The sequence below is a fragment of the Meleagris gallopavo genome, chromosome 1 (assembly GCF_905368555.1).
Source record: "Meleagris gallopavo chromosome 1, MGAL_WU_HG_1.1, whole genome shotgun sequence".
In the NCBI taxonomy this organism is placed as follows: Eukaryota; Metazoa; Chordata; class Aves; order Galliformes; family Phasianidae; genus Meleagris; species Meleagris gallopavo.
The window spans coordinates 83,372,229-83,390,781 of NC_139404.1; the positions used below are offsets into that span (position 1 = coordinate 83,372,229).

Consider the following 18,553-nt stretch of genomic DNA (forward strand, 5'->3'; position numbering starts at 1 on the left):
AATAAAACAAAATTATCTTATGTGATAATTTTGCTTTTTGCGTAAGCTTTTTTTGTTTGTTTGCTTGTTTCTGGAGCCTGAAATGCTTGCTATATAAACTTCAACGAGAAACAACACATATGTGGACAAAGTAACACACAACCTCCTTAGAGTCTGAAGACCAAGCCCAGTGTGAACACACTGAAAAAGCATGTTGAACATTTCAGCCTTTTAACTATGAAGATCAGGACAAAGCCAGAGAAAGCGCATAAATACAGAAATAAACTCTTAGGATGGACCAGATAGGTGATAGATACAGGTCTATCTAAGATCTGTAGCAGAGAAACCCTGAGACTGGTGCTTGAGTGGCTTGCAGCCACTTAGGTCTGCTACCTAAGCATTTGAATGGAGAACTGCAGTGTCTTCTTTAGTGGGGTTCAAACCATGCCCCTTGGGAGATAAACTGATATAGCAGCTTCTGTGAGGCATGGTTTGGAGGTATTCCAAAGACTGAGCAGGCAAAGAGACTTTGCCAATCCCTTTACCCTCCCACAGATAACTGAGTGCTGGGGAACACTAGTGGTAAAAGCCAGAGTATGTACAGACATACTGACAACAGAAGGCTCCAGTACTAAAAGATCTCAAACCATCATTTGATTATTGACAACTTTTTTTTTTTCCTGCCTGAAAATTAAGGAACAGTTGTGATGTCAGGCTAATGGAAGAGGAAAGAAGAGGTATTATGCCATAGAAAACACTTATTCACCCCCAAAATGGGAATTTGAAAGTGCCAAAGGGACAGTCACACTGAAAATACCCAGACAGCTAACTGATTTGTGTCTGCCAAACTTGGCCTAACATCAGTTATCTTCTCCCAGAGCCTATCTTTGCCAAGAATTTTGGAGAAGAAGGGAAATCAGAACAAGGGAAACAGAAACTTGGTTGTTCTCAAATGTGCATATGAGCTTGACTAGATATGCCTTGCACAGACCTGCTCAAGATATTCCTAGCAGCTTCAATGGAGAGAACATCACAGGTTATTGCATTGCAAAAGAAAATCACTAAAACCACTTTTTGTAATAATGCTTTATTTACTTGCTTGCAAGTACATTTAAGTTCTAAATTTTGGTTGAAAACCTGAGAACTGATTTAGAAAACCTGCTACTTGAACAGAGCTCTTCACTCTTAAAGCCACTTATAAGGAATCTTGCCTTTTACTGACTATCACAGAGCTCCTTAGCCATGTCATTTTGATTCACGGTATCTCCAAGTCACTGGAGAAAACAAGGAAAGAGGTACTGCATCCTGGAAGATGCTGAATACTCTCAAATCCCATCCAGAACTCTATAGGAGGAGATCTGCTCCCACCGAGACCAAGCATACACTCAGGTCAAAATCAGGACTGTTTTACATGAGAAAAGTGCTAAGAATGAACATTTACTTATAAAATAAAGTCTTATTAGTAAGTTTCATACAAAATCCATCCAATCTATTCAGTCTATTTAGTGAGATTTGATAAACACAAGTACAAATGGAAGTGTCTAAATGATACTAGTTATGTAAAAATAAATAAATAAATATCCACATCTAACGATATAGACTGAAAAGACAGGATGGATTTTGTATTATTTTATTCTAAATTCAGGTGTGAACTGAACAATAAAAAGGCAGCTCCAAGTAAAGAGAATGAAACCCAAATACACATGGCCACCACAGACATTACAAGTGACAAAAAAAGGGCTTTCTGGAATCATCCTTCCACTTCAGTCAAGTATAATCATTACCAGCTCACTTGCACATTATCCTTCTTCATAACCTGGAGGCAAAAATTAAAAAAAGACAAAAGACAAAAAGAGATGATCCAACAGAAACAAAAATAAAATATAGCAGAAATGGAGACCTTACACCCTCCTCTTCCTTTAATTTGATTTGCATGCTAATGATTTTAGGACCATCAGAAAACCACATTCTGATGTATATATGTATATGACTGCCAAACTGACATTTAGGGATGTTCAGATCCTCCACTTTCATTTAAGTCATCAAGAAATTGGGACAACATTTATTCAGATGTTTAGACAAGATTTCACATGTTTCTCATTTGAAAATTTTATCTTACGTCCAGCTGGGGGACTGAGAAGCAAGACACACTCCCTGAAATCCTAAAATTCTCTTTTTTTTCAATAGTCTTGCCAGCTAAACTCTGGATGTCTTCGCATTCTGTCAGACGGGAGAATGAGTCAGTCTGTCCCTAACTGGCCTTCTAAAAAGGAAATTGAGAAGTTTAATGACATATTTGGATAAACACACTCACTGGATAAAGTTACTTACCTTCTTATATCACTTTAAATTTGCTATAAACCTTCAAAATTCTTATAGACTAGATTTAAGCATAGCCAATGAAAAGTATAGATTATAAATAAACGTAATGAAAACCACTATATTAAAACTCAAAGGACCTCATAAACATGCTTGTCAAAGCTTCACCATTGTTAAATGGTGCCACAGCACTAAATCCATGTTATTAATTGCTAAGTCATCCACAATCTTTATAGAAATATCAGCCCTGCATACATCATCTTTGGTTCAGAACCCAGTTTCTTATGGTCTCTGCACACAATGTAACAGCCAACACTGCAGCACTGACTGAAGGAGCAATGAATAAAACCAGGGCTTGCACAGTTCAACTCTCCTGAAAAGACAGTGAAGACCACTGTTACAATTTACGTGCACTTTACATCTCCCTGACTGTAAGACCTCGCCTAGAAATCATTAAAATAAACTGCATGGAATCTACAGAAGGACAGAAATACTTAGCTGATTTAGCTTCATAAGCTCTCAGATTACTAAAAAGAGCAAGATTTAAAATACCATTTCAGAAATCATCCATTTCTTGCAGTAGCACGTATCCAACAGCACACTATTCAGCTCAGTAGAGCCTTATTAATGAACGTATACTACAGATTCAAGATCCTGATATCTATGAATTCCCATTTTCTTTACACCTATTATAACTTCAGGTGCACAGAAAGAAAAGAAGTCACACAACAGAGCTTTTGCTAGCTGAACATATAAAACAAAATACGTTAGTTCTTTTAATCGGGCTTTGTTTTCTGTGCAAGCTTACAAGTGTTAACAAATTCTTGGATTCCCCTGCTGTAAATTTGTCTGTAACCAATCCTATGATTAAACCAACTTCATATTGTTTCTGATTTCCCTGCCAGCGTTTCATTTAACGTGTAGTTCAACTCTTATGCAAAGACCTGAGTCCTGAAACTTCATACACAATCTTGCTATTGAGTATTATGATTTTTAAATGCATAGATAGCTGTTTCTATGACACTCAGGAGGCATCCAGAGCATTTCTTGGAAAAAACTGAGAAGGATAAAAATATCACCATATAAAGGAATTTGAAATGTGCTCAAAGGCAAATTTAGCATTTTAACCACCTGACTACAAGCCTGTCTCTATCACTGCATCCCTGAGATAGTACTGAAGTGCCAGTTCTGGCTGCAAAGTTGCATTTCAATATGCAGTTGAAAAAATGCTGCAGGAAGAAATGGCTTAGTTTTACTAGACTGTGGAAGGGCTTTGGGAAGAGATGAGACCTCTAGAGGATGCACTAGGTTCTGTCTAACAAAACAGTATTTAATCTAAACAGAGTTTACAAAAAGAAAGAAAAAATCATGAAGGTGCAAGAGCTCCTATACAAATACAAGAAATCTAAAAATCTAAGAGAAAAACTCAGATGCCTGAGGGCATAAATACAATGTAATTTTCAGTGTCACTGAGAAAAGAAGTTATTTGAAGGAGTATGATCATACTATTGATAAAACATTTACCTCATGAGAGAACTGGTTTTGCTGATGTAGGAGCAGATCATGTGAAATTTAAAAAAAAAAAAAAAAAAAAAAGGAAAGGAGAAAAGCAGTGTGAAACAAGGTAAATGTAATTCTGTAAAAGACCATGAGCTGAATTCCCTATACAAACAGATGATCATATGAATGCTAGACTGCTGGCCATCAATCTAAAATAACAACACTAACCACAGAGTGATTAGAGGTAGAAAGTGTAGGCGTAAGGGGAATCTGCACTTATTTTCACATGCTGCATAAGCATCACACTAGAGTACAACAGAGAACAGCTGTTTAAATAGTCTAACTTCTGTAAAACATCAAATCATGAATTGTAAGAGGTAGAGCAAATTATGGTTTTGGCTTGTGCTAGAGCAAGGAACTAGTCCTCATTGTACATATAAAAAGCCAGGGATGAGTAAGTTCTCAAATTCAACCTGTTAGTTTTATGAGGGGTGAAGGAAAGAAAAAGGAAAACAAAACAAAGAAACAACAATGATATTTAGTTCTAGATGAGATAGGTACATAACACCAATGGAACCTAATTAAATACAGCGTCTAAAAGTCTAAAACTGCTTGAAGGCACCATGGAAACAACAACAGTAACAAAACAGTTTCAATGTAAATATGTACCAGCAAATCAAAAGAAACTAGAACATTCTCCTCACAGCACGCTAAACAATTTAACATGAGTAAAATAAATTATGCATAAAGACATCATAAGAAGGGAAATTGTGCAAACCAGGGTGTAAAACAGACCAGAAATAGAAATGCTGCTCAATAGAAATGCTGTTATAAAACTGTCTAAGAGGAAAGTCTGCATCCCACTCAAAGTGGAGAAGAGGGAATTGCTGTGGACATCCTTCTTCTCAGTGAACAGTGAAGCACAAAATTCATTTTTTTGGTCACTACTTGAGGGTTCGTTTTTTATTTTAATTTTGCCCTGACTGCCAACACTGGATTCCACCATGTGGGAAATCAAGGAAGCGTTCACATGAGTCCCTTTATGGAGTATGAGTTCACAAAGCAAGCTAAAGCTGAACAGGTAATAGGAAAAGTTTTAAATCTAATTTGTGCAAACACAAAACAACAAGCTTACTAACACCTTACCAGGACTGAATGATATTAAAGTGTTTGCATGAGGAATGGTGAGCCATTAGCTGATGGCTAACTCCTCCCCTAGAAAAGCCAGAGAAATGAGAGACAGTATTCATTTTTAATTGGAGATTCTAGGATTAACACAAGTAGAACTCCAGACTTATTCATTTGATTTGACAACTAATTAAAGGAAATTAAAGAATAGGGCTAACAGATATCAGGCAAATGCAAAAAAATTCCAGCCCATTGAGAGGAAAGCAGAATCATGTGCCAAGAGTCTGTTTTCCATCTGCATCAGTCCTTGAATTGAGTAATGCTTTGCCCTTCTATCCCCCCATTAACCCTGGTATCTGCAAGTGAAGCAAGACTAACCGAGCTCACAGCAGTTCATTCATCCCTATCCCAGCACAAATATGTTTTTCAAGTACTCACACTCTGACATGCCTAAGAACAAAATTAAATGGTCTGACTAGCTGCTTGCAATTGTTTGAAATAGATGTTTACAAAGGCCAATTTTAAAATCAAGTTTCTTATGGAGTTTCTGTGTGCCTCTCCATCATCATTCTATTTTGTCACCCATCAGCAAATTTCAGAAGAAATGTAAGAAAGAAGCAGAGATCTCTAAACTATGAAATGCCTGCTGGGTTCCTGACAATGATCATCTTTTAGTGTCCAGGACATTAAATAACATACCAGTTTGCCCCCTGTGCACAAAATGTGCACAATGATTTAAGACACTGTAATATCTTCAGTAATGATGACATAGGAGGACTTGGATTCCAACACAAGAAGATAATGAAATCATGAATGTAGGGATAAAAAATCCTGAATCATGTGAATACCATAGCATTTCCTCATAGCTCCCAGGTCTTTGCTTTAAAAAACTTCTCATGTTATCTTGTTTATTAAGGAATCACAGAATGGCCAGGGTTGGAAGGGACCTCAAGGGTCATGAATCTCCAACCCCCCTGCCACATGCAGGGCACTGTACTATTATTCAGCTGGTATAACTACATTTGGAAAAAGAAAGCTGAACATTTGATGTACAACACTAAAAAAATCATTATGCTTCCTTATTGAATGCAAGCACTTCACTCTTCTCGAGTATAAAACAGAATGATGACAACACCATGCATCACTACCGGTGCCAGGCCTTATTTATAGCGACTGCATTCAGGAGAGCGCAAACAACAATGCACTACAACTAATGAACAACGCACTAGGTAGACATTCTTATGAAAGCACTGCATGTTGGTTTCCTTTTATTTTTAAATAGGCTTCCTCTATTTGATCAATTTCATAGAATCATCACAGAATCATAGAATGGCTTTTGTTGAAAAGGACCTCAAAGATCATCTAGTTTCAACCCCCTTGTCATGGGCAGGGTCACCAACCACTAGACCAGGCTGCTCAGAGCCACATCCAGCATTCACATCCAATCCAATTTGACCTCAAGTATTTCAGTTCTCAATATTAAAATAATTACATTTCTTTTCTTTTTTGGTTCTTGTGATCTGGTCCCAAAAGTGTTCTAATTTTTGCAGTCTTTCTGACAAAACATATATATTTGGCTGCATCCTAAAAGAATCCAAACCTTCACTTTCTGTTCAGATAATATTCCCATTTCTCCATTTATGTGAGGTACTCATAATATCTTATGGTTATACAACCTCATGCTATATTAAGATTACTTAACCTGGAGAAAATGTATTCAGAAACAAAAGGTGAACTTTGTTTCACATTTGACATTAGAAATGTGATTTAATTTATAGATGAAAACAACTAAAAGCTTATAAACAGCTTACAGAAGAAAACATCTAAAGTCAGATATAAGGAGTGACTACATTCATATGCCTCCGCTGTGAGGCAGGCAGCTGAGCTCCCACCTTTGCCCATGGATTCCTGTGACAGTCATTACAGCCTGTCCAGTTGACTGAAGAGGTGTCTTCAGGTGGAGTAAAATCCCATTGCAGAAGGGAAGCTGTTAAGATGACAGGTTCACTACTACTTTCTGTGACATCTGTTTTCATAGGCAATTTGAAAGTCAAATCTTCACTGGGCTATTGCTTACATTTATAATACAGTGATCAATAGCACAGTGTCTTAGACCTCTCCCTCATGCACCAACACAGGCCACTGAATCTGACTCAGCTTAGCAAGTTCACATCTCCTGTGTCTTTCACTTTCTCTCAACTCTAATTTTCCTTAAATTTTCCCTCAATCTCTACAGCTGGCTCACCAGGTAACTTTTAATTTAATCCTTCCTGGCATCTAGGAAGCAACACCTCACTTTCTCAGTTTATCAGCTCACACTGTGCATTTTGCTTCTCTCTCTTTCTTTCTGCAGGGTATTTATGTTCACAAATACAGTGTTATGTGATAGAAGCTGGTGCATGATAGGGGATATGATATACCTACTCAGTACAATGCCCAAGTGTTTATGAGCACTGTTGTCTGACTCAATTCTTTCTGGGGTGCAGGTCCCCAGACTTGCTTTCCAAGGCCCAGAACAGTGCGTTTAAAAAAAACCAAAACCTCCAACATCTAATACAATAAAATCTATGATATGGTTCACAATCTTAGTTATATCTGACCTCAAGCATCTATGAAGTGCTATGAAATCCATGTGTGAAAAAAATTCACGTATATAAAGTTGTACAATCAAATTATACTCCTTTGACTTAATCTAGTAACTCCCTGATATACTTCTGTAGCCTGTTTAGATTTCTTTCTGTTCCACCCCTGTTTACACAATTAGATTTCTCATTTCAGTTCTTAAGAACATCATCTTCTTCATCTTTTGAAGAAAAATTCAGGAGATGGAAAAAGAAAAAAAAATCCCAGAAATATCCGGAAAGCATACAGATTTTACAGAAGCCCAGTAACTTCTGTTCTGCAGTCTGCATGTGGAGCAAGTGGAACTTGGCTAGCAGATACACAATGTATGGGAGTTTTGTCAAGTCTCACAAGGACACATTTGGCAGTAGAGGATAAGATGGTTAGGAAATTGGTGCTAAAGCCACAGAGTTAAAAAGGAAATGCGAGAGTGAAAAAAAAAAGTTGTTCTTAGGCTAGTGCTGCCTCTTCTCTTTATTCAAGTTATGTATTCCTATTTATCAGCAAAGGAAAGGAAAAGCATATCAGCATTGTATCATGGAAAAAAGAAAAAATACAATCACTGTTTCAATTTTAACTGTTTGACTAGGTTTAGAGTTGTAAAATGTATCTACAACAAGAACCTGAGCTTTGTTTGAATGTTTATAAAAACTCCAAGTTGAGAAGCTAGCAGAATAAACTGTGTATTACCATTGTCAGTGTAAATTACAGGTCTTGTTTGCCACAACCCATTGCAGTGAGAAGCTGGCTGGGAGCCAACCAAAAGTGAATAATTTAAAACACTCAATCAGTTACAATCTGAGGCATTTTGTTTAGTGTTTAATAAGCTCTCGAGGGATGGCAAATTACTAAAGCATATTGTCTTGACATGAGCTAAAACAGTCCTCTTTCATCACCACTTTTTTGGGAATTCGACATTAATGCATTAGATGAACTAATGTTTGTATGTATACATGCACATACAAACATACATGCACATACATACATACATGCAAACATTTTTGCACATATGCACATTAAGATATATTTTATCATTTTGAACATCTGATGTTATTTATTAACATTTCAACATTCCATCTTCAAACTAAAATGTTCATATTCAGTAAAATTTCTATACATATTTATATGTTCATTCTTCCATCTACTCTTTCTACTGGATTTCTTGTTTTATATCTGAAGAGAGAGTATAATCAAATGCATCACACACATAATGCATGATGAATATAGGGAAGGCTACTCAGGAACTGCTCTTTGGTTTATCTCATATTATATGAGAAAAGAGAGCTTCTACTAACATAAAAACATGTTAACTCCAAAACTAAAATTATATCCAAAAGTTGTTTGTTTCTGTTATTGATAAACAGATCGTGACACTCACTTACACCTGAAGTTTCTGAACCAAAGAATTAAGGAAAATCTACTGAGCCTTTACAAGGCAAAACAAGGGCACTGAAATTGTTAACAGTTACTGTAATTTTTGAGGATTCAGGGACAAGCAAGAAAAAGTATGGAAAAAGATTTTTTCTGAGATCAAATGTATCACTTATTGGAAGTCAAAATGAGACATTATCACCCAAGAAATTATCCTGCCTCTGCTTACCCTGCAGTTTGGTTTGTTGGGCATCCTGGGTCATTCTCTGTTAAAGAGACCTCACATTATGTTTGACAAAGTGCCCTAGTATAGTAATACAAAGGCTCTAATTTCAATGGATATCATTATTTTTAAGGCTTATTCAAGACCAATATTTTAGAATATACCATGACTGCTCATTGTACATGTTTTCTTTTACTGTGTATCTTAAGAAATTCAGGACGCTACACAAGCTGCAAGGAACAAACAATACTGATGCTTCTCAAAACAGCATTTTATCAGTTGTGCCCAGGAAAAGTGCACAGGCTGATGGGTTCACCCTACAGCACTGCATGGCTATTCTCATCCTTGAGACAGCCCACTCACACTGGTTCCACTCTAAATGTGTGCACATGCCACACAATTTCTGATCTTTAACATGGGATCTGCTCAGTTGCAACTCTACCAGCATCTCAGCCACCAGTTAAATAAAGGGCACAAAAGGCATCGTGGCCTCCAACTACAAGTTTCATTAAAGGGATGGAAGAGCTCTAGAGAAAGATGGAAAAAGGAAAAAAGCCTTGTGATGTGTTCTGGCAAGCTGTTCCAACCCATGGGTCACAGAATGGCTCTCCTGATCTAAAATGAGGTTTTGGAAAAAGAAATTGGGAAAAGGCAGTTATCAGCTAAAACCTCAAGTTATCCTTAGATGCACAAACTTGGGATGAGGTCTGGCACAGAGTTACAGATTATGGTGTATAAAATACATACCCTGCAAGCCTGTAGTTTATCTGTAGTTCTTACAAGCGGTACTGGCAATGCACTGCCTAAGGACTGACTGAAATGGCGGGAGCAGCGAAACAACGAGGGCTCTATGCCAACTTTGGACACTTGTGCCACACAATGCTTGCCCCTCTCATAAAGGATATGAGAAAGTTTGACCAATCATTTCTCACCAAAATATAACTTAGAATGTAATTCAGAAATCTGTAAAAGTGATTACAGTAAAGATTAGATTTAGCTAAGCTTTGTGTTTATAGTTTGTCTTTCACAGTATCAACAAAATCCACACAGGATTACATGCAGAAAAGGTTAGGTTACACTCCTCAGCTGCTTTTTGTGTTGTGACATTTAGCATTGCTGCAGGTTACTAAAGTGAGTCAAATTGCACAAGCTTGAAACCTGTATATTTTGATCAACAGGACTTCTTACTGTAAGAAAAAGAATCCTATAAAACTTCATCTCCAAATGTCTGTCAAGTAAGGAAAGCTTCAGCCTCTATAAACAGCAGCACACAGCAATATGCATTGCATTTTTCTTAAAAACAAAATTACTGTGCACACCTTCATTTTAAGTTTCTTTAGCAACATTCTGAAAAGCCAGAAATTCTCTATCTATAATTTAGGGGGAAAAACAACAACAACAACAACAACAACAAAACCCCACAAACAAACAAACAAGTAAAGACAAACAAAAAATACTAGGAAAGATTAAAGTAAATTTCGTAAAACTTAGTTTAGACAAACTTTTTATTCCCTACTACAAAGTCATGATGAAATGGCAATGACTGTGCTTGGTGGTACCCTAAGCATAAATAAACAAACGTGTAAAAATAAAACTAGGATGTTTTGGCTTCCTCGGAGGGGAAGGGAACAAGGGGAAAAGAATTTATAACATTTATTCCATGAAAGGAGAAAAAAACATATTTAACCATAAATGTAAAAACCCTGACATGGTGACCATAATCTCAAAAGGTGTCCATATTTCAATTACTGTCATTCATTTACATTGTGGAAATATTTGATTCATTAGTCTACATGGAAGTTTTTTCAATACGCTTTCATTTCTCCACACTAATTAGCTAATATCATACGATTTTACATCATTTAAAAACATACAAACAGTTTCCTTAAAAGGAAACAGTATAAAATAGCATCAGATGACATTCTAGGCTTTAAAAAACAAATATTTACAGAAGATCTCTACTCTAATCATGTTACATCCTTTTCTTATAATATTTACAAACTTTACATTATCATTTGCAATAAAGTCCTAAAAGCATTAGATTTGCTGTCTGTTAGTTTACCAACGGTATGCAATTCTTAATCATCTTTGGGCAGATTTACAACATAGAAAAGAATTTACAAAAACAACAGCAATGTGGGCAGGCTGGGGAAGTAAACAAGAAAACTGAGCCCCAAGACCCACAGCAGAAACTCATCCTAGTAGAACAAACCAACACAGCCTACATCAAATCCTGAAAAAATTACTCTGGTGACACTGGACAAAAGGAAGAAATTATTTCAACGGTTCTATATCCCAAAGAAGCTTATATCTACCCAGGTTAAAAGTCTCAGTTTAGAGAATACTAGCACTTTCTTGGCCTGTACCAAATATGGCAGTGATTTCCAAAGCCTCGTTATAACCAGTACCCACTGCTGTGTAACAGCACAGCTATGACAGAGAGAAGGCAGCCCTGCACTGATGAGTTGTGCCATTCAGCAGTGGTAGTAGTAATAGTAGTGGTCATCCATACGATTTTAGAACTTCAGAATCTTCCTGCATCCCGTGGAAAGATACCTAAAAGTGAATGAATAACAAGGTTTTGGTAAGGAAGGTAAGGAAAAACGCATAATGAGACCACTCAGTTTCACATCCTGGGTGGCAAATTGAATGGGGTTTCAGAGCAGCAGGTACAATGTCTGTAGCTGGAGGAAACAGACTTCTGATCGACGCCCTGTAATTCTAGCACCAAGAAATCAAAGGTAGACCGGGATCAAAATGCATTTCTCCCAAAGCCCTGATGGCAAGCCAAATTAATATGACACTATATAATGAAGTTCAGTTCCATCTGCACCAATAGTTGAGTCTAAAATATAGCAGACTACTGAAAATGGAACGTTAAATGGCTTTTAATTCAGGCAATGGAAAATATGCCCCTTCCAAACCCATTGTCCCACCCTTGCCACAAATACTCAAAGCAGCTCTCAAATTAGTTCTAAAAAGCATGCTTGGTTAAAATCTTCTCAAAGACTGATGCATTTGCAAATCTTGAACATGATCAGCAGTCCACTGATACACGACATGATTACCTGCCTGAATTCTCTACAAAGAAGATGGAAATTGGGCATGTTTTCAAAAATTAAGAGCTGCACACATGCACGTATCAAAGCTCTGAAGATGTGTTTTATGCAGCCAGTAGCTCATAAAAAAGAGGAACTGTTTAGAGGGCAACTGATTGCCAGGTCTTATGGAAATTACAAGTCCCTGAAGCTCAGCTGATCTTGAGAAGTATATGTTGCTCAAATAGAAAAAAAAGCAAGACTTCTAGTGGCATAAAAGACCTTTCAGGCATTTTAGTCTTCAGGAAGGAGCTGCAGCAGTAGCTGGTTCTCATCCAGCATCCCTTGAATGGGGACAGAGATAACAGGGAGCAGTAGAGTCAGCACTGGACATGAGAAAAGTTAGGAAGAAAGAAAAGGGATGAGTTCATTTGTGCTGAAAATGTTAGCATTACACAAGAAATGGAGACACGTGCACATATTCTCCATGCCCAGCAGGCAGCCTGCACGTCTGTTTGAAATTTGCTCTTCTGCAGGACTTTTGCCAGCGATGGCACACAGACAAGTTGCAACCCTCTTGCTTAAAAAGGCTATACAAATCATGCAGACTTTCTCACACCATAAAAATGTCACAGTTTCATGGTTGTGGAATACCATGATGTACATGCTGTCAGTTAACTCTCTTCTGTCACCTGACAGTGGATATTGGTTGATATAATTCTAACAAATATACTGAAGTAAAAAGCTGTGTCACCCAAGGCAAGTCATAAGAGCAAGTTAGGCCCATGCAACAGCCAGTCTGTGGAAGAACTCAAAACAGGGATACAAAACGTAGCTATCTCCTTCACAATTATTTTCTTATAAACTGAAACCCAAACAGAACACCAGAAGGACAGAATTTCCTTAAACACACTCTGCAAAAATGACTCTTAATCAGGGATCAGAGCTCTGAGCCTTTATCCTATTTGACCCACATTGCTCCAGTCCACATAGTGACTGTCAGGATTCTGTCTGCATATAACTGACTTCACCAAAGTCAACTTACCAAAAAACCCCAGCAAACTAGGGGATAATTGAATGCAGAAAAATAAGTAATACAGAAGTATATTTAAAAACCTAACCAGCTCCACAGCTTAGTACAAATACCAGATACATTTTCCCAGCGCTTAGTTAGAATGGGTGACAACAAAAATAACGTAAATTGGTTTCCTTTAGCAACATTTGTTTTCATTCTTTTTTACTATAGTATTTGTTGTGATGTCATTTACTTTGGTAAAGAAATGAAAGAATCCCACTGCTCAGATTTCTCAATCTTCAGGGTGCTGAACATAGAGTACTAATTAGGGAGCTGTTAGAAAAAAACTAGATTTAGTTGTTTATCTGTTCTTAAATATTGTGTGCTACTCTTCTCCTTCTCCATTCCCAGTCCAAGCTGAAACGATAGAGCCCCAATCCTTCATCCCAGCTCATCTGCTGCTCTAGCACAACCACCGCATAAATGAACATTACTTTATGATTGTGTAGGACTCATTTCAAAATTAAACCACCAGACCATAAAACCCCAGAGCCAGAAGAGGTTACAAAGAAGAGTGAACAAATAAAAATGTCACTGAGTCCATTTTGCTTTCCTATGGAAAGGTTTAAGATCTCTGAGGAGCACAAGCCTCACACACAATGGATCAAGCTGTATTCAGTTGCTCAGTTGCAGCTTTCCAAGGGCTACACCACCCTTGAGGACATAGGCCATATTCCCAAAGGCAAATATGATGAGGGGCATTCTCATCAGGTTTGCCCAATCATTTTTCAATAGAAATAATCCATTCTGCTTTCCTTTTTCAGCTCTCTTTTTTTTTTTTTTTTTTTTTTTTTTTGAGAAAATATTCTCTAGACTGAAGAGTTTTCAGTTGCAGGCCAGACTAACCAAACTATGTCCCTGAACACTTATTTTATATGTCAATAAAAGGCCTTTAAGACCAGTTTTGATTTTGACCCTCTCAATGATGCTCTCACTTGCAATTGATTATTTAACTCAGTACACAAAATTATCCAAAACAGACAGAGCTGCACATTTCCTGCATGCCGCATACAGTTGGGGAGGCTGCATTTTGCTTACAATTGTACACAGATGTGTGCTCAGGCTAGCAATGCTCCTTTGACTAAAGTTAGCGGGTTACCTCAGCATGTACTTCACACTGGAAATGTTATTTTGGGTGATGCCAGTTTCCAGGATAGCTCTTCTCTTCAATAAGTAGTAAATCTTAAGTTGCACTAAGCCATAAACATTCTTGCTAACTTAACATGGTAAAAGAAAGAAAAGAAAAACAAAAAGTAAACAATATGAAAATATATGAGGTTTTCATTTTTTCCTCTTTAAAAATGAGAATATGTTTGAACACAGGGTTGTGTTTTGCATCCAGATTTTCCCTCTATTCCTTGGCAAAGATGCTCTGAATCTCACACATCACCTTCCATTCCCTTGGAGAGCTCTCTGGACAGACATTATGAAGGAACTGTAAGATATGGGCTACATACAGAAAACCTGAATAAACGGAGCAAGCATTTTTGTCTTTAAATAAATCAGTCCCTCAGAAGTTAAGTGTACCAATTATGTGGCTAACATTAGGGCAACAAATTTTCCCTTGCCTTCCTATTGCCATATGCCTGTCATTTTTTTTCCTACAGTTTCCACTCACTGTTTCAAACATATGTTGCCACTTATGTGCCAAGAAAGGAATCTCTGAATTACCCCCTTCATGTATGATGAAATGGCAGACTGAATGGAGCCAGAGAGAGCACCATTAGCAGTTATTCACACTTCTGTTTTCTCTTAACTTCCTCTTCTCCAAAGTTTATTCCTCCTATGCAAGGGGATGTGTAACTATGAAGCCATCCATGAGTCATGCTTCAAAATATATAGCCGTAGCCATGCACTGGAGAAGTATTTTTTTTTTTTAAGGCCACCTTAAATAAACTTTTTCTCCTTTCAGTTTCCAGATGGAGGATTCTTTTGTGAATTGCTTACCCAAGCATCAACACTGGTGATCCAACATTCTTTTCCTGTATACTCATTGCTCAGTTTACCAGTGGTTTGCAAGCTCTGTCCCTGGAACTTGTACTTCCCCGGGGTCAGCCTAGATGCGCACTTCACAGTTTCAGAGCAGTGGGCCTCTAAAAACATGCATAGCTGTATCTATGCTTTTGTTTTTCCCCTCAAGAAAAGACCACAAAAAGATAAAGTCATGAACATAATTCTTCAAAGAGAAAAAAAAAATCCAGCTAAAGAATCCCCCAGTGTTAAAGAATTCATACTCCTGAGGGTGGTTAATCTGGCACCTTGAAAATCTGGCTGAACAACTGCCCATGGGGACGGATTATCTCAAGCATTCTAATAACTCAGTAGAAAAAAAACTATCTGCTAAAATGGATGCCAGCAGCTACCTTTCAACCTTGCTAACATTAAAGAGGGGTTACCGGAAGTTCATCCATCAGGAAACGTTTTCAAAAGCAGGTTAAAAAATAACGAAGTGTTTCCAGGAGCTGCTCAATGACAAACACAGAACAAAAGAAAGATGTGTTGGGTAGTTTCAAGAGAACTTATCTGCCCCCAAAAAACTCTTCATGACATAAAAAGGGAGGGTCCAGAGGAAGGCCATAAAGATGATCAGAGGGCTGGAGCACATCTCTTATGAAGAAAGGTTGAGGGAACTGGGCTTGTTCAGCTTGGAGAAGAGAAGGCTCCAGGGAGACATCCTTGCAGCCTTCCAGACTTAAAAGGAGCTTATAAGGAGGAGGGAGACCAACTTTTTACATGGTCTGATAGTGAGAGAACAAGGGGAACTGGTTTTAAATTAAAAGAGGGGAGATTTAGATGTTAGGGTGACATTTTTCACTCAGAGAGTGGTGAGGCACTGGAAAAGGCAGCCCAGAGGAGTTATAGATGCCCCATCCCTGGAAATATTCAAGGCCAAGGTGCATGGGGTTGGAACTGGATAGGCTTTAAGATGCCATCCAGTCCAAGCTATTCTGTCATTCTGCAATTCCAAAACGTGTCATCAAACTAAAACGAATTCTACTGAAAACTAATACCATCACTGTTTTCTTATCTGATGCTCTTATAATGAGTGTTAGCATGAAAAAATGCCACTTTGTATTTCTACATCATGGTGGGCTTTTTGGTTTGGGTTGGTCTGAAATTGTTTGTTTTGTTTTGTTTTCTGTATATGAGGACATACGGACAGTTTTCAAAGGAAACTGGAACCACAAATTTAATGCTAGAAAACCACATGATCAGACAATGAAGAATTACCTTTTTCCTCCATTTAAATTCTCAGGAGCATAATGAAACCAGTAAGATGCATTGTGTGAAACCCAGTATTTTTTTAAAGCGATGAACATGTTCCTGTTAAAAAAATTAAAAATGTACTGGTGATAAGAAGAGAAACTATCCAACACAGTTTGCTTTTGCACTGTGTTTTGTCACTAAGTGACTTCTGAAAATAGTTGTGTTTTTTCTAATCTGTTTTTTAAATGTAATTGTTATTGCACACACGTCCCAGTTGTCTTTGAAGTACCAAGATGAATATTTTGAGGCCTACACTTTCAAAATCAGGATCTTGTTCTGAAATCTTATGGGATCACTGACTATCTGGGATAGATCTAGACAAGAACTGGGGGGACTTTAAAAAATTACCAATCAAATTTAATATTTCCGAAGACACCCTGGGAAAGGCACATGAACAAAAAAGCTGCCAATTACTCTGGCCTATTTATCTCAAAAGGAAAGTCAATATTAATGGATGACTCACTGTGGTGCTTAATTCAGTGTGGGAGCAAAACAGGTTGGAAGAAATAAGTAAAATTCATAGCCTTGGGTTGAGCTGGAGTTTTCACTGAAAAACAGTGCATGGTCTAAAAGACAAACTTGTCCAAAGGCTGTTGAGCACTCTTACTTTGAAAGTTTGGTGCCATTTTACCATTAAAGCACACATAAAAAATACGTTACGACAACACAGGAAATCATCTATAGATCATCACAGCCACAAGATTAGGATTTTAAGTGTTATTTTAAAATATTTTTTTAAAAATACAGTCTCGTTTTCCATCAAGCAAGGACCTAACTATTTATTTTATTTAAGCTAAGATCTATGGAGTCCGGCTTCATTAAAACTAGACTGAGATCACACACAAAATGTCAGGACAAGCAATAAAAGACCAAACTTTCATATATACCTTGAGAGCTATAAAGCCTGTATGCAATCATTCACCAAGAAAAAAAAAAAAAAAAAAAAAAGTTCTTACTAAAACCAGATTAGTTCTAGACTAGCCTGACTAAAGTTGCCAGACACATAGCAGTAATTTTGCACATATGGTCCTCAACAAGTGAATAATTCTAAAAAGAGCTTAAATTAGCTTTGAAAGACAAATTTAATATCCCATAACCAACGAGTTTCTTTCCAACATTTTTAAGAGGATCATCTTCCAATAAATCAAAACTACAGACTTAGTGGAAATTGGTCTGCCTCCTTTGAATTCGTTCACAACAGGAATTACACCACATGAAATTTCAGCAAACTGGTCTATAAACATGTCTGTAAAAGTCTTCTGGCTCTTTCCGTTTGTTTACAAAAGTAAAGTGAACCCTTTATCAATGTTAAAATCTTATTTTCCTCAGTTGCACTCTTCCCACATTAATTCTATCTCCAGTCAATTGTTTAACACCACAGTTGTTGATAGGATGGTTAAGAAATGGTTAATTTTGAAAGATTACGTCTTCCATATGCAACTACCATTCAGCATCCCACCCTAAGGGTACAATCAACCAATAAGAGCATTGTTCTGATTATGTAATGCTTTATAATTTGATATCCCACTTGAGAGCTCTTTTGGATGTAAAGACAACTATAGCATAGTGACTTTGCAAATAAGATGATGTAATGTTACTCTGGAAGTGACTGCACTGTAATGAAACATATGAGCATGTCCCGTAACAAGCACACATTTCAAAAGCCAAAGTACATTTCAGTCTGAACTATTCAACATCAGTTCTTTCCCTTTTTGATTTCTTTACCTCTTTAGCTCTTAAAGGCATTGATATCAAACCAGAATTATGATTTTCTTCAGAATTAGCCACAAAACTCCCTCAATTGAAGTTAACAGGTTCTCAAAAAAATTGAATAAGCTTGTCAACTTGTATTTATGAATGAATGTGAAAAACACACTGTATACGTAATTTTAAGAATTACAAGGAAGTTGTCAAAAGAATACATTAAGAATTTGTGCAATTTTTAAGACAGAAGTTTTATGGGGAAATGCAACTTATATCAACATACATATAATTTAAGAGTCAGGAAGACATTTTTACTTGGGGTTTACA

At 37.2% G+C, this 18,553-nt stretch overlaps 2 protein-coding genes across 2 annotated transcripts in view; one reads left to right on the plus strand and one right to left on the minus strand.

Moving 5' to 3' along the window:
* CMSS1 (cms1 ribosomal small subunit homolog) overlaps positions 1 to 18,553 on the minus strand; it is a 228,431-nt gene that overhangs the window by 166,735 nt on the left and 43,143 nt on the right. The gene's annotated exons all lie outside the window — the stretch shown is intronic.
* The window catches only part of LOC100543350 (filamin A-interacting protein 1-like), a 55,187-nt gene continuing 41,462 nt past the window's right edge, over positions 4,829 to 18,553 (plus strand). Inside the window, exon 1 of the mRNA XM_085216781.1 lies at positions 4,829 to 4,879. Within this exon, the coding sequence (XP_085072907.1) occupies positions 4,829 to 4,879 (51 nt within the window). The remainder of the gene's footprint in view (positions 4,880 to 18,553) is intronic.